The 19,782-nt window shown below is 42.6% G+C and overlaps 1 protein-coding gene across 1 annotated transcript in view; it reads left to right on the plus strand.

The window, feature by feature from the left end:
• LIMCH1 (LIM and calponin homology domains 1) overlaps window positions 1-19,609 on the plus strand; it is a gene marked incomplete at its 3' end in the record, with an annotated part of 53,029 nt that extends 33,420 nt beyond the window's left edge. The window contains exons 14-19 of the mRNA XM_029084805.1: window positions 663-789; window positions 3,657-3,811; window positions 4,008-4,410; window positions 8,323-8,544; window positions 18,341-18,434; window positions 19,380-19,609. Of these exons, the coding sequence (XP_028940638.1) occupies window positions 663-789; window positions 3,657-3,811; window positions 4,008-4,410; window positions 8,323-8,544; window positions 18,341-18,434; window positions 19,380-19,609 (1,231 nt within the window). The remainder of the gene's footprint in view (window positions 1-662; window positions 790-3,656; window positions 3,812-4,007; window positions 4,411-8,322; window positions 8,545-18,340; window positions 18,435-19,379) is intronic.
• Between the last annotated feature and the right edge of the window lie 173 nt (window positions 19,610-19,782).

Below are 19,782 nucleotides of genomic sequence, written 5' to 3' on the forward strand. Positions count from 1 at the left end.
ACAGAAATAGAATGTGTAGAAAGAAACTATTTTGTCCTGAACGTCAGCTTTTGCTTGCTAGGTTAGCTGTATTAACAAGTTAGTGCTGATAGTATTGAGTTTCCTTGAGGGAGGGAGGGAGGGAGGGGAGAGGAGGAAGTACCATGCTGTTTGCACGGCGTGTACCTCTCTGGGCAGGCTCTCCCCAGTTCTTTGGGAATAGCATTCAGCCAGCCATGCTGCCCCTAATATACTTCTCAAGCCTCTCTTGTTTTGTGCTGAAATGGAAACTTCTGTCTGCAGTGTTAATTAGAGTGGTCTTGAAAACTGACTGGGAAACAAATCTTCAGAAAGTAAAATGTTCTGAACTCAGCTCTGAATAGTGATTTTAGTAAAAGCTATTGATGGAGGTGTAACATTACTAGTGATTCTTAGCAAGAGACAAACTTGCTGTCAACTAACAAAAACAAGAGAAAGTTGAGGAGTATAATGCCTGAAGTACTATGTGGGAGCCATATGGATGCTAAGTGGTCCTTCTAGGGGACTGCTGCTTTTGGGAGCTTGGTAACAGTGCAGGTGTCTGATTCTGCTGTAGCACCCTCATGTGGCTTTAACTCTAACAAGCTAAAGGAACTCAAGCCTCTAAATAATGCTGCACCACTTCTTATGCTCCCCATGTTTAGGAGTATGAGCATGTTTGATATGAGATGTGAAGAAGAAGCTGTGTCTCAGCCTCACAGCAAAGCTCGCCATGAGAAACTGCAGAACATAAACAACCAGCTTAAAGAGGACGAGACCAGATGGCAAGATGTGAGTATGCAACATTGCCTGCAATGCTGGCCAGCTAGTAAGGCAAAAAAGTGCAGCCTGCTAAATCTACAGTTCTTCTGTAGCACTAAAATAATCAGGAGCTTTTTTCCTTTCCCCCCTCCCGCACCCCCCAGTGGATTGTTGCTAAAAGCATAGAAGTTCATAATTCGATGTAAATTACAGAATACAAGGCCTTCTGGTGCCTCTGCATGTGCACCAGGTATTTTGCTTTTTAAAAAAATGTAACTAAATCATGATTAGATAAAAATGGAAGCAGATCAACTTCTAACTGCTGATTTCTCTAACTTTTATAATTAGTAAATGCCCAAAGTGACAAAATACAAGACTAAGCAGGACAGTGAATAAATAGTTTAGACTTGGCTTGAATAAAATTGCATAGATACAAAAAAATACTAACATTTTCCATCTTGTCCAAGCAAACAAATTACCCTTCAAGTTAGCTACCCTGCTTGGGTTACAAGGCCTTTCAAAACCCTCTTTCCTCAATATATTTTTTAAGCTCTCCTGGTATATGGCATCATCTTCAGCAAATTAGTAAGGACAGAATAGTGTGATTTGCAGGTAAGTTAGTATCATAGGTTTTAGTATCAGTCCTGTTCCTTCCTAAAGACTGATTTAGCTGAGGAATTTGGGGCATATTTTTTTAATTAAGAAAAAACAACAAACCACCACCACATCTCTTCAAGCAGCTAATACAGTGATTTCCCGCTATAAGAACAGCTACTGTGAAACATCTCAGAGAATTTTTTGGTAGAAAATTAAAGGAAAAGTTCAAAAAAGAATAGTATATACAACTAAGAAATAACTTTTCGTAGTAGAACAATGCAGGGTTTCAGCTGAGAGATCTGTATGTGTGGGAAGCCATAATTTCCCAGCAGAGATAAGAATGAATTCACAGGCATTCAAGAGGTTTGAGAACTCTTTTTGCTGTTGAATGAAAAATCCTCTGAGCTAAAGTGCTTAAGTTTTCCAAGCCCTCAGCACCTTCTACAGTGAACTAAAAGTTCTGAAGGAGTACTAAAAATGCCCTTACTGGAATGTCCTTGGCGTTCAGAGGGCTTTATGGAGACGACACCACATGCACGGTCAGATATTTTTTATATGCCCATGCTGTAAATTTGCCAACAATTAACGGTTTCATGGCTTTTTTTGTTGTTGTTATTCTAAAGCATTAGAGCTGGAAAAGATAAACATGTCTGGTTTTTAATTACAAAAAGAGGAGGAGGGCTTATGTTATGAAATTTGCTAATGAAAAACTAATTTCCAAACAATAGGCAATAGTAGGAGTAGCTGAATAAAGAAATGCTTTGCTACTTCAATGAGAATAATTAGTAACTGAGGAAGATGAAAGGCCTATGTTCCAAGAAGGGGATTATAGACTGATATATGTAGGTCATGTGAAGAAATACTTTAATGAGCATTCCCTTGAGTGTAACGTCAATAATTTGTGGTTTTAAGCTAAATTAAAAGTGACAAGGTTTGTTCCTGGTTTTAATAAAATAAGTTTTGCTTGCAGTACCTTCTGCTGTTTACCAATAAAAATACAATTAAAATATTTGGAAAACCATGTAATTAATGAAATAGCCTTTGAATCAAGTATGTGTACAGAATCTCTGGTTTTTATTAAAACCAGAATTTGTTAGAGTGCCTGAAATACAATCTGTATACTAATCTCCTGATGTTGTAAAGTTGATGACAAATATGCCCCTAAAGTTTCCTAGGAAGTTATTTTTCTTTGCAGAAGTTCTGTAGAGGTTATTTTTTACACGTAGAATTTTGTTCCTTTACTTGTTGGCTACCAAGAACTTTTACAGCTTAGTAAACTTCTTTACTGTAATACTATTACTGTGAAAAAGATCTTGTCTCTGTACTCTCCAGAACTTGTGAATTCATGACCCAAGTGGGATGCAAAAGATAGGTGCCTGTAACAGGTATCTCCTGTGATTCTCTGGTTTAGTGTCAGGCTGGTTTTGCAAGAAAGGTAAAGAACCAGAATCAGTGGATCTTCTGGACAGTTTTGGGCAGGCAGATTCCAAAAAGAATAAGATCATTACTTCAGCGTGGACATATCTGTATAGCTGGATACAAACCATAGGCTTTTTGCTCTGTCATGTCTCACACCAACCAGGTGTGAGCCACTTTAGTCTCTAACCAGTGTTGATCAGATCTGGGTCCAAAATATTGGAGAGTGCCCATAAGGAAGAATTTATGTTTGGATGCGGCACTGGATTTTTCTGTCCAAAAAAAAAAAAAAAAAAAAAAGGCAACAACAAAAAAAAGCATGGATCAACCAAGCTTACATGTAGTTGGCTGATAGCATGGGCAAAGTATGGGCCTGTCAGCTCTCCAAGGCAAACTAGCAGTGCAGCTGTAGTTCATGGTGAAATTACATCCCTTTCTCCAGTGAGCTCCTGCCTCCCACACGTCTGACTATTAAAATTCTTCACGAAACATAATTTTTCTACTTCATTTTCGGGGGGGAATCAGGTTTTGTTCGTAAGGTTGGCCCAAGTAAAATGAGTGCCTTGACTGGTCCTTTTAGGCCAGATTTCCTGGTGTTATCACATAGCGTGCTTCTGCAACACTACAAAAAGAAAATATACCAGTGGAGCTATGAAATCCTTACCAGATCCTGCTGTAAGGAGAAAAATCAGTCAGGCAACATCTTCATTTTATGGTATGATCTCCTTTTCTCTTTAAAATAAACATCGTTGCCTGGAGGTCATGGGAGCCTGGTCCACAGCCAGGAACAAGCGTTATGAAGCAGCTGGCTGGGTTCATTGGTTTCTGTGGCCAGTTTTTAGCTATTTGCAACTCTGCCTTCAGATACCTTCCTTCTCTTGCAGGACCTGGCTCGGTGGAAGAGTCGTCGAAGGAGCGCTTCACAGGATTTAATAAAAAAAGAAGCTGAGAGAAAGAAAATGGAAAGGTTATTGTCTGGAGATGGAACAAATGAGCGCAGAAAAAGCATCAAAACCTACCGAGAAATTGTGGAAGAGAAGTACGTTGTTTTACTGAAGTGCAGTGGCGTGTCTGAAAATGCTGGGTGCTCCGTAGGTGATAGGTAACTGTGGGCAGCTGTGCCTACAGATCTGGAGTGAAGGAGAGGGAAGGATGTTGATGGAGCAGAGGAAATAGGAGTGATTTCCAGTGTTACTGCTAATGCGATGGTCTATCTTGTGTTATCTCCCTTGCAGAGAGAGAAGAGAGCGAGAGCTTCATGAGGCATACAAGAATGCAAAGTCACAGGAGGAGGCTGAGAGCATCCTCCAGCAGTACATCGAAAGATTCACTATCAGTGAAGCTGTCCTTGAGCGTCTGCAGATGCCAAAAATTCTGGAAAGAAGCCATTCAGTGGAGCCAAATTCCCCACTGAAAGACCCAAATCCTCTGAGATATTTAAGGCAACAGTCACTGCCTGCTCCAAAATTCACTGCCACCATTGAAGCAACCATTGTTCCCACCACTGAACTAGAGCCCAGTGGTTCGACGGGCCGCACGTCTCCCAGCAAAAGTGTTGTCTCCAAGGCTGTGCCTATGCTGACACCCAAGCCTTACTCCCAACCCAAAAATACGCAGGAGGTTTTAAAGAACTTTAAGGTAGGATACGTTGCAGTCCCCAAAGTCAGTCAGGAGGCAAAGAGATCCTGACTAAATCATCTAAACATAAAAATGTTTAATGTAATTAAGCAGAAAATGGTTGCAGCATTCTGATGTTATAAAACTCAGCTTCATGCTCTCTGCTGCCCAGTCTAGTGGTCTCTTCTTGGTTACCAGCCTTCTTAGAAACTTAACCTGTTCAGACTGGAATATTTGTACTGGTCATTTTTCCTTAAGCTAAATTTGAGGAAAGACGGGGAAAGGGTAGCCTCTAAGAAAAATCAAGGCTTTTTCTGAGAAAGAGGTTAGGAAAGCTTATATTGTCATGGGGTTTTTTTGTTTGTTTGTTTGTTTTTAAACAAAAAGGAAGAGGCAGGGAGCGTGGAGGCCTTGACTTTTGGAGTGAGACCTGAATTGGCTTTTGTATCAGAGGCCTGATTTTTGCCATACCCAGACAAGTCTGTCTCATTCAGCCAAGTCATAAGCCTTTGAAACACTGCAGTGTGCATGTCTTCAGTGTGGAGAGTCCCCACTCCTTCCAAGTGAAGAGGCAACTTGCCCAGAGATACTCTCTGTCCTAAACATGGTTCTCACCAGGGATGAATGAGGAAAGCTGCTTCACTGGCGCAAAGAGGGGGGTGAACAGATTGGTACTGGGGCAGTGGTGTAACTGGGGATTGCTGGTGAGAGAGGGAGAGTGACTGCGTTGGGTTGCAAGAACTGCGCAAAGATTATGGGAATAAAAGAAGAGAGCTTGGATGAAAGTTCTCTCTTTACCAGGGCTGCCTGGTAAAAGGAGCCAGCTATGAGATTTGTTGGGGAAGGAGATTGGAGAAGAGACTGCAACTGGGATATGAAACCTGAGGAGTGTATCTTTGGACTGGGTGGGTGTGGAGAATGGGAGTAAAATACTGAACCAATAATGGAGAAAGCAAAGAACTGGGATGTGTTAGAGAGAACAGGCCAGAATAAATCAAGTTTGGGGAAATCTGCTTCTAACAGTGCCTGTACCAAAAGCAGAGCTTCCCCAAGTCTCACTGTAGCCTCTGCTGTTGGCAGCATGAATCTTATGGGCATGAGTGCCCCAGCCTGTAGAATTCTGGTCCCCCTGTGCCTGCCATTGCTCTCTGCTACTGTGGTAGCTGCTACTGATCTAGTTGAAGATGTCCTTGCTCAGTGCAAGGGGGTTGGACTAGATGACCTTTAAAGGTCACTTCCAACCCAAACCATTCTGTGATTCTGTGGTTGATTCTATGGTAATGGCACAGAGGGGTCCCTGCAGCCCCGCTCATGTCCCAGTAGCATTGCTACCAGGTATATTCAGGTTGTTTACTTTTAAAAAAAATAAATCATCTTTGTACAGATGGTAAAAAAACATGTTGTGATGTTGATAATTTCTTAAAGTCTGTCCTAGTTCTTGTGGAAACTCCCCCACCATGTTTCCTAGTTGAAATTTAAAACTGGTAATTCCTATTTCTCCTATATCTCAATTGGTATTCCCCTAGAGTTCACATTTTAGACATCAGTGAATCATGGATCTTTTTGTTGTTATTGTTCTCTGATTGATGCCACTTTTTTCCTCAGAGAACAAAGACCATCTTCATGTTAATGTGTATATAGTTCACGTATGTGGGGAGAAACTAACCCGCAGATGCTTCTCCCCCCCACCAACCACAACTAAAACTAGGTCTTGTTCGCTTGATGTGGGAGAATGTGATATGCCTTGGTAGGAATCATTCCCTAGCATATATAGCTGCAGCATTATTTTCCCCTGAAACACCAGTCTGTCGATGATTCTCAGCTCTGGTGACAATGTGTTGACTTGCTCCAGATCAGAAGGAAAGGAGTATGCTTGTTTAACTCTGCAGCCAGGGCATCTGTCCTGATCATTCAAACATTTGGTTTTCCTCCCTAATATAAATAGAGAAATGTCTTAGTCTAAACAAAGACACTAAAATGAATAGTGCAGCCTGCCAGTGTTTTCCTGGCTTTTTTATTTCTGAGATCTTTCATGACCTGCCTCTCTAGTAGATAATCCAGCACGCAGTCCCAGAAGACTTGGGGTTCAGTGTCTGCTCAACTTGCATTTGGAAATAAACCCTAAAAGTAGTACTGTGTTGAGTGGATGATGGCAGTGGGGAAAGGGAGGGAACCTTTTCATCTGAAAAGCCGTCAGAAGGTGAAAGCGCTTGTGGAGCTGGGCTGTTACCTCCTCTGTCTGGGAGCTGATTGCGTGAGCTGCTAACTGCTTTCACCTCCCTGCACGTCTGTCAAAGCTGAGGATACACAGCGCCTCAGAGATGGCCCCGTAGTTAATCACCCTCAGACAGAGAACAGAACTCTGGATGCATGTATACAAGAAGTCAACGGGAGGAGTTTGCCCTCAGCTTAGCACTGATGGCATATACTATGTTGGAGTTCTACTCTGGAGGCATCCAAGCTGTTTACTCAAGAAGTAAAGTACTAAAGCTAAGTAAATGGTGAAATAAGGAATTGGGCAGGGAGGATGAGATGTGAAGAACTTTGTTTTCTTAAACTGTGTTTCAGTTTGATAAAGCAGTTTTGACACTTGTTGCATCAGTTTTCAGTAACAGTGAAATAAGTGCAAAGTTCCCATGGAATGGCTTACCTCTGAGCTTGTTTTTACATGTTTTTTGTTTATGCAGTACCTGTGGAAAAATCTGAAATTACTAATGACCATATATATCCTACATAGCTTCTCTAAGAAATCACTGATCTGTGCCATTATTCTCCCAAAGTCCAGTGATTACCAGAGAAGAGTCTGGCCATGTTCACTCCATCACCTTTGTGTTGTCTCCCATGATGATCATTTTGCAAGGAAGGATCTCTGTGGACAGAGTAGCAAAGCCCTCCTTCAAACCTATTTAAAACTCAACCCTGCTGACAAGCCTATAAACATCTGTGCTGTAGCTAGGCAGGAGCAATATGGTGTTCCTGATACCTGGTCCTCTCCTGGTCTCTCTCCAGCTCTTACGGTGAATGGCTTGTGAGTTCTTTGTAGCAAGACTTTTTTCATGTTTACCATGACTTCTACAAACAGCCCTCCAAACTGAAGAAATCCTTTACATGCCACCTCCACAACATAATTATGAAGTATTAAAGTCCTGAGAGGAAGCTGTATCAGTGCAGAGGAAGAAACTAGAGCTTATTTTGTATTTTCTTCCTTGTTCAGGGATTCGTTAGCAAGAATATGTGTCCACCAAGGAGCTAGCTTGACCTTGAGAACAAAGCAGTTAAACTGTTTCTACACTCTCGTTTTCATGTAGAATGCATGAAATCATTTTCTGAGAAAGCAGCTATTTATTTTATCGCCTCATGGAGAAGGTGGAATGCCCTGTTTTATTTGTTGGTTCCTTGTTTCCCTGTTATGAACAGTAAAGAAACAAGTGGATGAACTCTGCTGCTCCTGACCCTTCAAAGTTCACATGACAGTGCTTCAGAAAGCACGGTCTGCTAATACTGTGGTGAGGTCATCAGGTTACAGAGCAATTAATCAGTGTAATTAGTTCTGGAGAACCTGCTTGCCTCTTGCATGAGGCAATGCAAAACCCAGGAGTTTTGGTTTGAATTTAACATAACGCTTTCTCATTCTTTTAAAATCCATTGATCTATGATGCACACAAAGGGTTTCTGTGTGTTATGGGGAGAGCAAAATGTGGGATACCAGGGAAAGCAGAAAAACTATTTCCTTCTGTCTGTGTTTTGTTTATGACCCCCCTGGAATAGGGTTTTCCTCTATCTTGGCCAGTTGCATGAAATGTGTGCTTGGCATTGTCTTTCACTGATGAAACAGACTGTGTTAACAATTGTAATATCATGTTGAAGTTCTAATTTCCTAAATTCCTTTGAATGCTAATTGCCTCAGCATATTTATTTAACTGTATTCTGCAGGTAGATGGAAAAGTCAGCATGAACGGAGAGAATTTCAATGGCGTGGAAGAGAAGGATAAAGAGTGTACAACAGTAATATTTACTCCTTCGCCAAGCAGATCTCTGAAATTTGACGGAGTAGCCAGAGGGGACAGGTCCCCAGTAGAGTTGAAGACGGACCCCACAAGTGTTGAGCTCAGTTTACAGAGACCTGTCACTCAGAGTGTGCACAAAGAGCCAACAGTAAGGCCAACATGAACAAACCAGCCCTACTTTCTCTGCCAGTTTTCTGTCTCATAACGTATTTAATCACTAACTAATGAAACCTGAGTGCTTATGTTTGCTTTATTTCAAGAGGGTGTGCTTGGACCAGGGGAAAAAAAAACACAGATCCTTTGTAAAGTCAAGTCTTCTTCCTTTGGGATGTCAGTAGAGAAATGGGAGGGGAAGATTAAAAAAACTTTTTGCAGCTAGCATCTCTTTTTTTTTTTCGGATGTCACACAGCTGATAAGCATGCTTTAAATGTGCTGGGCCAGGGAGAAATATACTCTGTGTCCCAGCTATTGTGCAGATTTATTCAGCGCTTCTCCTGATGTTAGCTGATTAGATCAGCAACGTAATTGAACTGTGTGAGCCATTATAATTAGTCTCAGTTTTCAATTTTCAAAGAGGAGGATGTGGATGTGCTGGCAGTTTTGAGCATTCAGCTTTCATTCCCCTCTCAGAAATAGTAGAAAAGGGGATAAGCTGTTGAAATGCTCAGGGGGGGCAATGTGCTTCTTAACTGCGTTGTCAAAGAAACAAATTAATTTTACCTTTTCATCTTTCTCTCCCCCTCTTCCTCAGAGAAAAAGGCAGGACTAAAACTAGAACATATCACAGCAAAAAAAATCGAGATGCTACAAAACTGTAATAAAAGTAGACAGTAAAAACAAAACAAGAAATAAGGACCAGACTACAAATAAAGCATGTGAAAGGATTGCAAACAAGTAGCAGGAGAGGGAATTCTCACCGTTGTTTTCTGTGTAACAACAAAGAGAATCAGAGCTGTGGTGAGAGTTGGAGTATGATAATTTTTTGCTTTCATCTTAGATTTCATCCAAGCATTATCCGGACATATAACTGGGAGTGAGCAGGGATCTGTCCTGGGGAGTGATCGTGGTTCATGCATGCCAAAGGGCTTACATCTTACCTTATTCTCCTTCTTCATGCCAATCTCTGTCCATGGGCAACCAAGCCACAGTGCGTGCAGCAAGCATGGGAGCTGGGATGTGCTGTGAGCATAGACTTGATCCTGTCAAAGGGAACTAGTATAGAGTCAAAAGTGAATGATTTTCAGGAAAGCAGGCAGGGATGGCAAAGCAGAGGCTGCTCCTGTCAGCATGAACTGGCTGTAAGTGAAAAGCCAAGTAAGCATTGCGTCTGATCTGGGAGAGCTGGTAATGGGAATGTTCAGAGGACAGAGGAGAGCCTCAGCTTGCTGTAGGTTAGAAGCACAATGTTAATCAGAAAAGCAGCTGAATAAAAGTGTTACTGTCTCCTTTTTTAGGATTTCCAGACCAGTATAACTAAGGAAATGTTGAGAGGAAACTCAACAACAGAAGCCACTGTTAGGGCTTGGGTGGTTTTGTACCTGTTTGATGCCCTCTCATCCTTCCCTTTCTACAGCTTTGAGGATGGTGTGGCCAGCTGAATACAGATTTTTCTGTGTCCAGTTTCCACTTCCAATGTCTTAGCCCTTGTGGGGATATTGGCAAAGGAGGCGGAAGAGTTTGAATTCTCAGATACCTTGTGACTCTTGACATTTGCAGAACACCTCCTGGTTTGTAAGTTTGAGTGTACTTAACCTTGAAGACTTCTTGAGAGAACAAGTGTGCACCCAAATGATGCTATTGAGAGTTTCTCTGCTCTAAGGATTTTATATTGCTAGTTTCATGATTTCATCAATAATGTGACTGGGTAATGCAAATCATTATAATTACTCCTGGCACTTTAGCTTCAAGCGAAGTTATGTGTGTCAAGCATGTCAAGGGCAGAGCAAGGAGAGGAGACTGCTTTTCAGGGGTCTTACATGGGGAAACAAGTGGAATGCACTGAGTGTGGTGGGGGGGGAGAGAAGGAAACCTGCCTGTGACTGGAAGGGAATTTGCCAGCCTAAGATTACAGGTTCTGTTCCTTCTAGATGTTTGCTTCTCTTTACCCAGCTGCTTCACTTAATTTTCCAGGTCCCTGTCCTTAGATGAAGGCATGGGCAGTAATTTAGCTACTGAGCATACAGGAGTGCCCTGGTTCATGGATTAGAAGGGCTTAGATGCCAGGTTACAGAGATGGGGCATGTTATTGATACTTGGTTTCTTCACTGTGTGTGTTGGGGCACAGACCAACACTGCTATAGGCAGCTTGATGTGGGTGCAATTGGTCTAGGACCTTATCTGCAAGACCTGGGCAGCTACACTGGACTCACTTCACTCAGCCTTCTCCCTATACCTATTTTACTTTGGTTTCTGGACAACAAACACAACAACGTCAGCCTGCACTACAGAGTCTGAAACACTAAACTCCTTTCTGAAGAAAAAACCTAGGAAGGTTGGGACTCCAAATGAGGAAAGGAAAGAGCCTCCTGGGCTTGTCCCACTGCTCATAAAACATGGCCTCTTGCTGGGTAGGATGCTGAATAACTCTAGCTGTCACTGTGAGCCCTCCAGAGTGGAAGAAGGGGTTTGATTTTTTCCCCAGCAGGATTGAACTTCCAAGCTACACATTCTCGGAAGTAAGAAGGCCTTCTGAAGCTGCTGCTGTATCTCCTCCCACAAGTAGCTTAACCCTGATGAATTTTTAGGAGAAGAGGAGAAGATCACAGAAACAGGGATAGAAAATAGCTGAGATGAAGAAGCAGAGCTGTCTGAAGTGGAAGAAATTACTACATTTCTTTTGCCTTGAGAAAACTTTTACAAATTGAGCACGTTTTCAAAGACTTTTCTGAACTTGCTTTCACTGCCCTTATTTGTATAGTTTCCTTTATTGATACAGTTCTTATTAGCTATGTCCTTCCCAAGCTTTGAATAAGATTCACAGGCACTAGTTCCTCCTGCCTGTTAAGAGATGCTATTTCTAGGGTGTTTTTTTCCCCTCTAGTTGCTCTGAGATGTGTCTTAGTTTTGTATTTTATTCATTCATTTTCTGCCCTGCATCTCTTCTGTGAAGTATGTATTCCTTTTCACATATACATTACCTTTGGCCCTCCTGTCCTCCCCTCCTGATTCTCTTCCTGTTCTTTGCGAGCCCCTTCATCCTCGTCCATCCTTCTTAAGGCTGCTCCCCTGCTGTTTCAGTTCAGTTGTCAAATGGGCCAGTCCTGTCTTCTCTCTGCCTGGCAGGCTTCCCTTTGAAGCTTTGTAGCCCTGCTCTAAATCTGTCCAGCTGGCCTCAGGCGTTGTCTGCAGCACAGGAAGATGCTGTGCAGCTGTGCTTCAACAACTTTTTTAGCCTGAAATTGGAAAACAGTTTAGTCAACTCGCACAATTTAAAACACTAATATGACTGAGGTTTTCAGGGAACTGGAGAAATGTAGAGGTCATTTTATGTGGGTGAGACCTCAGTTTCAGTTGTTTTTTTGACAGAGAAGAACCCCATCTATATGTGAATCAAATAATGGTTGGCAATCACAGACTGATTGGAAAACTTATGTAACTCCTGCCTAAATCTACTCCGAAATGAGATGCAAAAAGCTGCAGCAGGTGGGAAGGATGGTAAAGAAATGTATTTTCAAGAAACTCTACTTGTGTCTCTAGTGTACAGATAAAGTACATAGATTTTATTTTATTTTAATTTTATAAGAGATTTGCCTTTACTAAAAGTAGCTTATCAAATTTTGCCTATGATTTAAGGCTAGGAAGGATAAATATGGCCTATAAGCAGGATGAAAATACCCCACTAGTGTTTGTGGAGCGATGTGCTGCTAAGAAAGGCGGTAGGTAAAGCACACCTCTCTTATCGCAGCTGGAAAAACGGGGGCAAAGGCCCAAAGACTGACTGATCAGTCAGTGGCAATGCCAGCAATAATGTGAGACTCATCTCCTCACCCCAGTCCTACCTGTCAGCCATTAGGTCGTGTTTTCTTTCCATTATACAGAACAGTTAGGCATATTACAAATGCTGAGAAGTTGTATCCTCCAGCTCTTTGAAGCACAAGTTAGCAAAGTAAATGTTTTGTTTTAAAACAATATTTGTAAAGATTTTAGTTTAGGGGGATTAATTTGTTACTCAGTAACATTATTTTAACCAATCTTTGTATGAGTGTTTAGAAGTTACTGGCTTGTTACAGCTCTAATTATAGCTCTGCTCTGATCAACCAAAAAAAAAAAAAAATATATATATATATAGACAGCAACTTTAAAAAGATCAGGGCAGGGTGGTGATGGTGGGGAGAAATTTTGGCTTTCTTTTAATTTTTCACTAGCTAGCTTAAACTTGTCTGCTACTACTCACTGCATGCTTGGCACAAAATAACCTTGTTTTTTTTAATATCCAAGTAACACACTCCTCCATCTTCCAAATTCCAACGATTGAACTGAGATTAAAGTACAAGCTTTCTTGTGGTTGAAGGTTGTTGGCCAAGCTACAGGAAAGCAGGGTTGAAATCTTGATTTGTACATATCTGGTAGGACAAGTCTTTGTTCTTTGATTTGTTACAAGAAATGCTTGTAGACGAAGTACGTCTGTTCCAGATTGACAGCTATACCTTGAACCACACATGGGAAGATGCTTGGAGGGCTGGACTACCTGAAGGGAAAAAGGTTTACGATGAGAAGTGAGAGCAGCAAAGCTTCAAAGCAGCTAGAAGGGAACTCTGCTTGGGATGTGGTTGTGACTCTAGAGTCCATGTCTCCTGTCATCCAAACCCCTGTGTGCTTTTCAGTGTCTATGAGTGACAGTAGCTTATTTTACATTCCAGTTGAGCAGTAATAACTCTAGAAAAATTACTAGCAAGAATACTTAATGCTGTTCCTTGCAGTGCTTTCAAGGCTTCTCTGTCCATTACTGATCCACCCTGGTCTTTGGTTGTAATAGCTGGCCTGAGTATAGCATTATATTGCTGCCAGATGAGGCAGATGACTTAAGGTGTCAGAGCAGTGTTCTGGCTGTAGTACTATACTGGCACAGCATGCAAGCCCCAGGTCACGCCACCATTACCATTCACAACACAGAAAATGCTAGCTTTGATGAGGAAATCATTGTATGAAAAATTTAAAGTCAATGACAGGAGTACAATTTCAATCACAGAAGTTTGAGAGATGCGTCAGGCAATTTACATGTTTTGCTGTTGATATTGCAACCAGTTCCATTCCTGAGTGATTTTACAGAATTTAAACTGTAGTTCTAACCTGATTCTTCCTAATATCTCTGCATTCTCACTGGTTCAGGATAGCTTGGTTTGTCATGTTTTCATAGAAAATATAGTAACGATATTTCACGTGATTTTTGTGTACAAGTAGTGTTAACTGATCCATGTTTTGATTTAATTTACAATAAGAGTTAATAAAGTTCTGCTGTAACTTCATTTGGAGTTTGAATTCTTGTAGTAGTTGCGATATTTAGTGTTTTAGAAGTTCCTAGTTATAGTATTTTTAGGGTTTTATAAAGATGTAATGTTCTGCCATAGTGATAGGTGATAAGGCTATTTCTGGCTTGTATGGTCTTAATTAAAGAAATACCTAGACTGATATCCTAGTTTATGGGATAAAAATCCTGTCTGCCACAAATTAATTTTCTATGCCTAATAGGTGCTTAATAACACTATATAGTCACCTGTGCTTGTGTCTTTGCTAAGTGGATATCTTGGTTAGCAGAACCAAGCTGTTGCATTGTCCTCTCTCACTGGTGTGCTCAGAACTGCAAATCCTATCACAATATTTAACTTTCCCTCATGGACTGAAGCTTCTAAATCCTAAATGGGGAAGCTCACTTTAACTCCTGGGTAGGTAGATGCATGGGGTGATAAAAACACCAATCCAAGTAGACAGCATTCTTCAGTCTTCTGGAATTAATGAGACAGAGTCTTCACACCAGCCTGGATCCACGGTCAGAGATAACCACAGCCCCGATGCAGCAAGGTTTTTCCTACTTCCCCTGAAGGCTTTCTCGCCTGTGGTGGTGGACGAACTGGTGTTGTGTGACCTTCCCTCATGGGCACCTGCAGCAGAGCCAGCATACGAACTGGCTCTACAGTCCTGCAGAATGCCACCTCTGCCTGCATGAATGCATGTGGCTGCAGCGGGGTGGTGCTGAGGGGCTGCGTGGGTCCTTCATCCCAAAGCATGAGAGCTCCTCGAAAATGCCATTCACCAAGTTGTTCGGTTTTTCAGGGTCTGTGTCAAAATAACGATCCTCTTAGGTACAATGAAATGCTCATCTGCCTTTTTCATGTTCAGTGGTATCATCATCATTTGATTACAAGATATTTATGAAATGTGAAGGATAATAGTCTGTGGTAAAAAAGACATTTTATTGGCTGTATTGGTACAATAATTTTCTTAAATGTGTCATATAACTGTGGATAAAATACTAGGTAATATTACTTTACTTGATATTATAAATAGAATTAGTTATACTGGGAACAAGAGAGTTCCCCAGTGAAGCTGACTTAATTTTATTATAAATTACTTACTAATCAGTTTTATATTTTTAGCTTTATGTCGCTAGCATTTAGTTGCTCAGCAGAGGGAGGAGGAAGAGTCAAGTCTCGTGAGCAGGAACAGAACTTCTGCAGCATGTCATTGCAAAATTAAATTTCCTGCAGCAAGTAGTAGCTCTTTTTTTACACCTATGTCTATACCTGGTTGAACCTCTTGGATATAGGTTATGGGTATATTTAGTTATTGCACTTATGCAGGATGGCTACGTGACACAGCACCGTGTTTAGGTTCCTGAGGTAACTCTAGAACCAGAGGTGATAAAAGTGCATTTGCTGAGTTTTTAAACCCTCCGAGAGGCCAGTGTAGCTGTGCTCTTTCCCCAGCTCCAGCTGCCACCAGCACTTGCCTTCCCTTGGTGTATGTAACGCTGTTTAACATTTTATCAGCCCCAGTTTATCACTGTTTATAGCTTTAAAGCCTCTGAGCTTAAAATTAAAGCTGAATTTCTTTTTTTTTTATTTATTATTTTTCAGTTTGTACAGTTGTTTTTTGGGAGCAGAGGGGGAGTTCCATTGCCTTACCAAAAATAATAATAATAAAGGTATTAGTAATTGAAATTTGCAACAATATCTTTGGAAGGGCTTATGCTTTGGAGCAGTGGGTAGGGTTGTCGAGTAGGTGCCTCTTGCTTTTCCAGATAAAATCTACCTTGTTCAGGGCAAACCTTGAGCTCTTGATAATAGACATTTGTTTAGGTTTAATGGAGATTTGTGGGTTGTAGGATCTCTAGCTGAGTCTTCTACTCAAAGCAGGATTAGGCATGAGATCAGACAGGGTTGCTGAGGGCTTCATTATTCAAACCTTGGAAACCTCCAAGGACAGAGATGGCACAACCTATCTAGGCAGCATGTTATACTGCCTGGCTACCCTCATGGAGAAAAGGAGTATTTATTTCTGCATCGAGCAAGGTTAGGAAGGGTTCCAGTAGCTTCTGCCCTGGCTGCTGTCATGTCAGGAGCCAGAACTGAGGCAGGAGGAGACTTTTTCTTTAATTGCAGTGTTCTTCTGGGCTTTCAGTGAGAAAGCTCTTGTGGAAACACAGGCTGGCATCAAGATGGACTGGGGAAGTGAGGTGGGTTATATGGAAGAAAACAGCAACAGAATGGCAAGAGGCAGACCTACTGAAGCATGAGACTCTGGAACATTTCTCTGGAGCCTATTTTTTAGGCTGTGCCTCATCTCCAGTGACCGTCCTTCCTTGGGGCATGTGACACATGGAGGGGGAGCTCCATGCCTTGTTTGCTCTTGGATGGGTGTGGTCACAAATGGACAGGTCAGAGAGGAAGTCCTCAAACTTTCCATGCTGACATTTTTGAGTGCGTATTTCACCCCTGCCTCATCCAGTTTGAGAACCACTTTTAGGCAGGAGAGGGTTGTGTCCAAAGAAGAACAACAAAGCTGGTGAAGGGTCTAGAGATCAAGTCTTAGGAGGAGAAGCTGAGGGAACTGGAGTTGTTTAGTATGGAGAAAAGGAGGCTGAGGGGAGACCTTATCACTGTCTACAACTACCTGAATAGCGAGGTGGGTGTTGGTCTCTTCTGCCAAGTAACAAGCAACAGAACAAGAGGAAAGGACCTCAGGTTGTGCCAGATGAGGTTTAGATTGGATATTAGGAAAAATTTCTTCACTAAAAGGGTTGTCAAGCATTGGAACAGGCTGCCCAGGGAAGTGCTTGAGTCACCATCCCTGGAGGTATTTAAAAGACGTGTAGACATGGTGCTTAGGGACATGGTTTAGAGGAGGACTTGGCAGTGTTAGGTTTATGGTTGGAGTCAATAATCTTACTGGTCTTTTCCAACCTAAATGATTCTGTGATTCCATGTGTCCCCGTGTCATGCCTAGGATGGAGGATTTAGATGGGCAGAGGTGAGGGTGCAATGGAAAGCACTGGGCAGTGGGGGCACAGCAAGCAGCCAGCCCCCAGAGGTGCCGGAGGAGATGATGCGTTACCACTTCCAGAGACTGGTGGCTGTGATCTGACGCCTGTCTTGCTGCGAGGTGCTGGCACAGTCCTTGGCAGCTGTGAGCTCCTTCTGTTGTTCCTGGCACTGCTCACTGCCCCCTGGTCTTGCCTGGGTCACTGCCTCTGGCTGTGGCCCCACACTGGTCCTCACCAGTTCCTTGCAGGACATCTTCCCAGTCATGCTCCTTGCACTTCTCCGGAGCAAGCCTCCCTCTAGAGAGAAGAGAGGCAGGGGTTCCAACGAGCACTGCCGACAGCAAAGCTCTCTGGAGCCAAAATGTGTCCGCAGGTGTTGGTGTCCTGTCGTCACTGCTAACGGACATCCCTGATGATCAACCTGTGAGAGCACAGGTCTCCTCTTCTTGGGGCATGGACAGGATGAGGGGGTGTAGGCTCATATGGTTCTGCAGGGATGGGAAACAGGGTCTGTGCAGAAGGTGGAGGTCTGAATCCTGCCCCCAGAAAAGAGGAAATTTCATCAGATTTCCTCCCTTGCAGCTGTTAATAAGATGGAGGGCTAGGAGGAAGACAGGAAAGCGAGTCTACAATAGGCTGCTTCTGAAATATATTACTTTTTATTTCTAAAAGTAGTCTGCTTTTTTATTTCCCTCTGTTGAATGTGCCATTTTCTAGATCCTTCAGAAGTTAGAAGCACAGTGCAGTGGCTGATCAGTTTGCTGCAGATTTTTTCTTGATTTGCCTACTGGGAAAGCGGATGTAAAGTGGAAGCTGCTAAATACATCAGCTGAAGTGCTAGCCTTGTTTTGACAGTGTCGTTTTAGCTCTGCAACAGCCTTGTCCTGTGTCAGGAAGCTGGCTTTTCAAAGGGATTTGGATTATTGGCTTGATATGGTCTTACCATATTTTTTTCAGTCCCCTTCTTAATAGTGTTTAAAGTATTTCATTACCTTTAATACTGACTCTGGCTTTTCCTTTTAGATAACAGATCGTTTAGACAACCGTGAAATAAAGGAAGTATTTAATTACTTTGCCACTTTTCAAACCCTAGTATGTGCTATGTTTTCACTAATGCATACGTTTTTCTGTTATTCTGGAAGAGGAAACTAGGGGTGAAATGTGTGCTTATCTCCAGCTAACACAATCCAAGATATCCTACAATTTTAAAAGCTTGGAGGAGCTATTCCAAACCAAATGCATGACGGTTACTGATGAACAGTTTGAAAAGGAGATTAAAGCCCAGTGATTCAACACCCAAGTGGCACATACTGCTCCGAAACATACTCCCCAGCTCCCTGCTGAGCTCTAAACCACACTGTTTCAAACACATTACAAAGAAGCAACAAGTACTACCCTGAGGAATTAATACATACTTTTAATTCCACTTTACTCAGTGTCTTTCTCCTGTATTATTTTCTGCAGGCCTCCCCGCTGGAAGCAGACACAGCCACCAGCCAGCAGGTTGAGGCCAGCCCTGGAAGTGTGGGACCTGCGAGCCCAGCGTGCCCATCCCCAGGTGGGTTGTTGCTCCTGCTCTTGCCCACCATCGGGGCTGGGGTTTAGGCCCACCCTGCAGCAGGAGTCTGATAAGTGCATCTGCAGCAGCACCAAGAGCGTTTATTAGAAAATACAGAAGATGTCAGAAATCTTGACATAAGAAAGAGATTTTTTACTCTAGGAATGATGATTCACTGCAACAACCTCCTGAGGGACATGGTAGAGTCCCCATGGCTGGAGGTTTTCAAGGCGCAACTGAACAGGGTACTAGACAATCTCCTCTAGACTCTCTCTCCCACAAAAGGTGGGACCAGATGATCTTTCAAGGTCCCTTCCAACCTAGGCTGTTCTGTCATTCTGTGGTTGAAATGACAGACCTGACTGCGTGTTGCTCGGGATGTGAGTTGTCTGCTTTGCTGTTTGTGTGCGTGAAAAGCTGGTGCCACAGTGTGCTATAACCAGAAAGCAATCAGAGCAGAAAGTATCAGTCAGGAACAGCTTCTATTTAACACTTTTTTTCCCCCAAGACATTAAGAAATGGGGAAGGAGAATAAGAAAAGACACTTCAGTCCTTGTAGGGGCTTTCAATGGGCAATATTTGGCCTTTTCAAGTGATTGCTAGGGGAAATCCCATGGGACAGGGTGTTAGATGGTAAAGGGGCCCAAGATAGTTGGTTAACATTCAAGGACCACCTCTTCCAAGCTCAAGATGAGAGCATCCCAATGTGTAGGAAATCAAGAAAAGGAGCCAGGAGGCCTGCATGGTTAAACAGGGAACTGCTGGGCAAACTCAAGTGGAAGAAGAAGATCTGCAGATCATGGAAGGAGAGGCTGGTCACTTGGGAGGAATATAAGACTGTTAGAAGATGTAGGGAGGCAACTAGGAAAGCTAAGGCCTCCTTGGAATTAAACCTTGCAAGAGTGGTCAAGGACAACAAAAAGGGCTTCTTCAAATACATTGCAGACAAAGCTAATTCTAGAGGCAGTGTAGACCCACTGATGAATGAGGTGGGTGCCCTGGTGACAAAGGAGACAGAGAAGGTGGAGTTACTGAATCACCTCTTTGTCTACACTACTGGAGACTGTCCTCAGGAGCCCCGGACACCTGAGGCACCAGAGGAAGTCAGAATAAAGGAGGAGTTTGCCTTGGTTGACGAGGACTGGGCTATCCATGGGTCCTGGTGGAGTGCACCTGTGGGTGCTGAGAGAGCTGGCTGAAGTCATTGCTAGACCATTCTCCATCATCTTTGGTAAGTTGTGGGGAACAGGAGAGGTGCCTGAAGACTAGAGGAAAGCAAATGTCACTCCAGTCTTCAAGAAGGGAAAGAAGGAGGACCCCGGGTAACTATAGACTGGTCAGCCTCACC

The sequence above is a fragment of the Antrostomus carolinensis genome, unplaced genomic scaffold, assembly GCF_000700745.2.
Source record: "Antrostomus carolinensis isolate BGI_N321 unplaced genomic scaffold, ASM70074v2 scaffold21024, whole genome shotgun sequence".
NCBI classification, from domain to species: domain Eukaryota; kingdom Metazoa; phylum Chordata; class Aves; order Caprimulgiformes; family Caprimulgidae; genus Antrostomus; species Antrostomus carolinensis.